The sequence below is a fragment of the Agrilus planipennis genome, unplaced genomic scaffold (genome assembly GCF_000699045.2).
Source record: "Agrilus planipennis isolate EAB-ADULT unplaced genomic scaffold, Apla_2.0 scaffold213, whole genome shotgun sequence".
NCBI classification, from domain to species: Eukaryota; Metazoa; Arthropoda; class Insecta; order Coleoptera; family Buprestidae; genus Agrilus; species Agrilus planipennis.
The window spans coordinates 101,118-106,426 of record NW_020439124.1 but is presented as its reverse complement, the minus strand read 5'-3'; the positions used below and the strand labels follow the sequence as shown (position 1 = coordinate 106,426).

The window sequence follows — 5,309 nt, the reverse complement described above, 5'->3', positions numbered from 1 at the left end:
TAATGAATTTGTTTTCTCTTTAAATGAAGTATCGTAATGACGACATCTGCTAATTAAATGTTTTAACTTTATCACACTGTCACAAAATGTAACAAAACTTTTAGCATTCTTTTTTATATAACATATCGTAAGATACATACAATATATTTTACATTTAAGTATAACTTATTGGAAACATTTATCGAAAATGAGCCCAGCAGACAAGATGGTATAAAGCACCCCTAATAGGATCGAACAAAGCCTTCCTCTTAACTTTCAGCGTCCAAACTTCACTCTTAGTGTTTTTAATTACTCCTGATCGAAAATACGTTGCTGTCGGAAATAAGGGGTACTTTTGACCAATTCATCTTGCATAAATTTGGTCTCGCACTTCTTTGTGTTAATAAACAATTTTTATACGAACTCACAACTATTTATTTATTAAAAATAAATATTTAGAGGTGATACTTTTTTTTTTTAGTACATAAATAACTTTTAGATTCTTTGCGCTCATCAGAATACATTTCATAATGAAACATTAATAATAACTTAATAGCGTAATATTATTTTTCTTGTTAGGTATTTTATGCAGCATTTGTTTTTTTTTCTTAAAATACCGAAAAGCCATCAACAAGAATCGAAAAATAAGAATTGCTTGCATGTGCCTACAAAATAAGGCGACAAATATAACACAGAGAGAAAGACAACAACCGTTTGATTTCAAATGACTATCCTCCGCTTTGCTTCATCTGTTGTTCTAATCTAACTTTAAGCGTCATCTTTTCCTCCCTGATTTCGGCCAATTCTTGACTGAGTTCCTGACACAACCTTAATAATACGGTATTCTCTTCCTGTAATTTTTGAAACAATTCCCATTTTTCCTTATCTATTGGACTTTCTTGTTCTTTTGGTTTCCTGTATACTTCGAATGCTCCATGTTTCCTAGGTGCATCACATGATGAGTCTCTGCTGCCTTCTGTTATGGAAAACTGAGCGAATAATTTCTTACGTTCAGCTTCGTACACATCCCCAGGAAAAATTTCATCTCTAACATTTTCGTAATGTTCAGCATTATCAAACTGGTCGAAATTTGCAAAATTCGTTTCTTGTTCTAAAGTTGAAGAACAAGTGTCACCTTCAGACCTTTGATTTACCAATTTTTTGCCGTTCTGTACCCCAGGACTTACTCTGGGGGGCACAGAGGGCGGAGCACCCAAAATGTTCTTATTCAAACGGTTCAAATCTAACGAGGAACTGCGACCGTGTGACTTAAAGGGCCTTGGAGGTGGTGGAGGAGGTTTTTCTTTTTTTGGTGGTGGAAACGTTGGTAAACTAATAGGACCCTCGTCTGATTGTTGCGCTTGTAATGTGGGAGGGGGAGGGATGGCTCCGGGTCCTGGGATGTTTATTTTTTTTGGTTGAGGCCTCTGGATACCTTTTATAATGTTGTGTTGCTGTTGAGAATTGTGAAGGTGACTGGAAGAGGTGAGATTCACTGAGTCAAGGAATTTTTTTGGACTGGGGCCTTCCTGGTTGTCTTGTTGCTGACCAGGATCGTTTTGGGAGTTACTATTATCTGGAGTGAGCCTTAAAGGTTTAGGATGTAAAATTTTGGGATCACGTTCCAGCGCTCCTTTTTGAAAATCGAAATTAACTGGCTTTGGACCAGGGGATGATAGACTTTGCATGGGACTGCTTTTGTAAAATACTATCCATTCTTTAGAAGATTCTCTATTATTTTCGGGACTTGCTGATTGGGGTGTTTCATTACCTTGTGTGGTCATGTGACCAATAATTGAATTCGTTTGTTGCTCGATAGTACCTTTTACTTGTCCCTCGTAGTTTACTCCTTGTTTATGACCTGGTGATGGTAAATTACTTGGTGGGCTATCAACATTGAATACAGTCCATTCGTTCCATTCTTTAGGATTAACCTTTGTTTTAGTTTTAACTAAAGGATCTAATTGATCTGGGCTAGCTGATTTAGGTGTCTCATTACCAGGTATTAACTGCGGAGGAAGAGTGTCTGGCAGATCAATATGATTTCTACGCAATACTACTAAGTGCATCGCGATCAAAAATTCTTGTAAACTAAGAGCCCCATCTTTCGTTATATCTGCCAACTGCCAAATTTTACGTAGTTCTTGTACTGGTAATCGGGATTTTTCGAAATATAAACGGGCTATTTGTCCTGCTAATAAGGCGTTTGTGTCAGGTTGTAAAGACCGAAACTGGGCTGTGTAATATTCTCGTTGTTCTTGGGTAATTGTCCATACCTCACTGGTTATTTCTGTATCATCATCACTACTATGGCGGTCTGACGATTCTTCTTCGGTTCCTACAAAAAATAAATTGCTTAAAAATATAAAAAATGGCTGTAACAAAAACTCAAACAAAAGAAAACTTATTAGCAACAATATTACTTATTATTTTACATTACTTCTTATTAAAATTTAATATTTTTACTTAATTGTCAAACCCACCATTTAGATTCATTACAAGGAATTATTATAATGGTGATTAATATAATCAAACATATATGCAAGCTAAACATACAGACACTATAGATTTATGAAAGATTTTAGATGTATGAAGTACAATGTATAAACTTTCTATTGGTACTATTAGTTCTCTTAGTTTTGTTAGCAATGGATTTTATATGTGAATAAAAAATTGTGAGGAAATGCACCTAATAATTGTCGTTGTTCTTCAGAAACCAATCCCTGCCAATTACCACTAACTGCCCAACTTTTGTCCTGAACACTGTTAGTAGGTGTCGGACTATCAGATGCAGTACTGGAAATCTCAGGTGAGCCTCTTAAAGTATTTGTATTTAGATCACTACTTTCAACTTCAGAGTCTGTACTGGTTGTATCTGTGTGTTCTCTATATTTTTCATTTGGATCTATTTCGATTAAATCATTCAATGGACTGTGATTTTCCGAATTTGGCCATGTAAATCTAGGCAATGGTAGTTCTAAGCTGGCAGTTATTAACTCATTTGAAAGAGGAATTTTGGCTTGATAAGCTGCTACTAATTTCAGGGCAGAAAAAAAATGTATTTTATTAAGGAAATTTATGTTTGGACCCCAACACATGGAACATATCTATAAGAAAACGTTTAAATATTATGGTATGATAACAGCTTTAACGTAATCTAATTTTCATTTGCAAATAAATAAAGAAAAAAAGGCTGTTTTATGTTTAATATTAAGCAAGTACCTGTGTTACAACATCATGAGGTACATTTCCAGACCTAATCAGTTCTATTGCTTTGTTAACGTGAACTTTTCCAATTTTTTCTTCATCACAGCACACAAAAAAGTCCGAAAAATAACGCTGCAATGTGTCCGAAAGTTGTAGATCTTCCATTTTTTCGCTTGTTGATATTAATTTTTGACAGTTGAAATCGCTACACCTTACGGTACAAATGACCTATTAATGACGGCGTTTGTAAAAATTTTGCTTCATTGTAGGCAACCCAAAATAAAGCGAAATATTTGGGCTGTTTTATTCTAGGCATAAAAAAATAAAAAACCACCTATATCAAAATTATTTTGTTTAATAAACAGTTTATTATTACGTAAACCTATTTGACGCTACTTGTACTAAGTATAACACCTGGAAACTTGTTTAAAAGTTTAGCTGACGGTGACATTCCGAATTTACATAAATATTTTATGATTTGTTTATTCCAAACATTACAGCAGAAAGTTTTACTTTTAAGTTAAAGGAATATGCTTGTAAGATCAGTAGCGCATTAAATTAACAAGCGAAACGATTTTAAAAATAGTGATTAACATTTTCGATGCGCGATTCAAAAAATAGAAAAAAAATTGGCATAAAAAACAGTTATCTATTTTACATAATTGTACTGAAAACGTTCCCCATGTTCGTTATTATTGGTTATTTTTTTAATAATATTGTTTATTAAACAAATGTGCAAAAGTATCTAGTAATTAGTTTTTGTAATTTTCCGGGTAGGTAAGAGTTATCTTGATAAATCCAATATAAAATAATATAAAAAGCAATAACTTTTCAGTTAAGAAAGGAAGTGGCAATTCATTTATATAGGACATTTTTGTAGTGTACGCTTTTATTTTGAGAATGAATCGTAATAAAAGTAATTGCTAACAATAAGTACTTTAGTGGGTCAGGGCCGGACTGTATCATTTTTTTAAATCTGCTTCTACACTCACTGATTATGCTTCGTAATAGAAACGTGGGTGCCTTTTATTATATTTTGAAAAATATAAACAATAATGGTTATAATTGTTGTGTTAAAGGCATTATATAAATAATACGACAATCAGGTGGAAAAGTAATTACTAATTAGTAATTAAACAGTTATTTATTTAAAAACATGTTTACTGTTAACTCTTCAAATGTGGCATTCTAGCCTTGTTTATTGTTGCAAATATCAAGTAGGTACATATGTACCAAATTTTAATTTTTTGTGTCTTTATTAACGGTTCCTAAAAGTTCATAGAGTGAGTTTTTTTACTAAAGACTATTATTAAACGTATACCTATAAAATAATCGTGAAGATATACTTCAGTTAGAAATAAACTATTGCTTTGCTAAAAACAAGTGTTTAAAAGTGGTTTTTTTGATTTATTAAAAAAGAAAATGGATGAAAAAGATCTTCAGCTTGCGAGAGCGATGGTGGCTGCTGAATTAGAGGAAAGACAGCAAGGTGATAGTTTTTTCATATCTCCTAAGAGGTCTTTGGACGATTCCGAAGCAAAATTAAAAGCTTTTAGGTAAGATTAATTGTTTTTACAAGCGTTAAGAAGTTTAATACGAGTATTTTCTCTATTGATACTATTTTCTTTAAAATTATGTATATTAAATTATTAAGTAAATAATATACCGTTTCAAATATGTAAACAATTTCAAAAATGGTTATTTTATCGTTTCCTGTTACTAATAGTTTATAAGCACTCAGTTGTAGAGGCCCGGGTAGCTCAGTCGGTAGAGCATTGGACTTTTAATCCAAGGGTCCAGGGTTCAAGTCCCTGCTCGGGCGACATTACTTTTTAGATATTAATTTTTTTTCTTAATTAGACTAATTTGAAAGAAAAATGTAATTATAGAAACTTGCGAATGACGGTTTTAATTGAATATTAATACTTATCTGAGTTGTCAAAGTACCAATTTTTATGTAAGCATGTACTGTGAGAAGTGACACTTGGTTTGATTGCCTCACATGGTTTTTATTTTTTGCAGAAAATTGCTGTTAACAGTTTATCAGTGTTACCTGAATGTATTTCTACATTTCGCAGCTAGTTCTTAAACGATTTACATGTATTAAAAGTACAAATCAGTTA

At 32.7% G+C, this 5,309-nt stretch overlaps 2 protein-coding genes and 1 non-coding gene across 3 annotated transcripts in view; 2 read left to right on the top strand and 1 right to left on the bottom strand.

Moving 5' to 3' along the window:
- Positions 1-8: 8 nt before the first annotated feature.
- On the bottom strand, positions 9-3,491 carry LOC108738861 (ralBP1-associated Eps domain-containing protein 2). The gene is made up of 3 exons (XM_018472466.2): positions 3,202-3,491; positions 2,669-3,086; positions 9-2,317 (listed from the first exon to the last, which is right to left on the bottom strand). Exons 1-3 carry the CDS (start codon positions 3,349-3,351, stop codon positions 708-710), a joined length of 2,178 nt encoding a protein of 725 aa, XP_018327968.1. The 5' UTR covers positions 3,352-3,491; the 3' UTR covers positions 9-707.
- Positions 3,492-4,443: 952 nt separating this feature from the next.
- Positions 4,444-5,309, top strand: part of LOC108738862 (NAD kinase) — a 52,524-nt gene continuing 51,658 nt past the window's right edge. The window contains exon 1 of the mRNA XM_018472467.2: positions 4,444-4,742. Within this exon, the coding sequence (XP_018327969.1) occupies positions 4,609-4,742 (134 nt within the window). The 5' untranslated portion in view covers positions 4,444-4,608. The remainder of the gene's footprint in view (positions 4,743-5,309) is intronic.
- On the top strand, positions 4,936-5,008 carry Trnak-uuu. Its single transcript has one exon. It is a non-coding gene; the product is annotated as a tRNA-Lys (tRNA).

Coding starts and splice junctions, on each gene's coding strand:
- LOC108738861 (XM_018472466.2), bottom strand. CDS start 3,351: ATGGAAGATCTACAACTTTCGGACACATTGCAGCGTTATTTTTCGGAC. Junction 3,087..3,201: donor CTCATGATGTTGTAACACAG/GTACTTGCTTAA, acceptor GTTTTCTTATAG/ATATGTTCCATGTGTTGGGG. Junction 2,318..2,668: donor AGAACAACGACAATTATTAG/GTGCATTTCCTC, acceptor TATTTTTTGTAG/GAACCGAAGAAGAATCGTCA.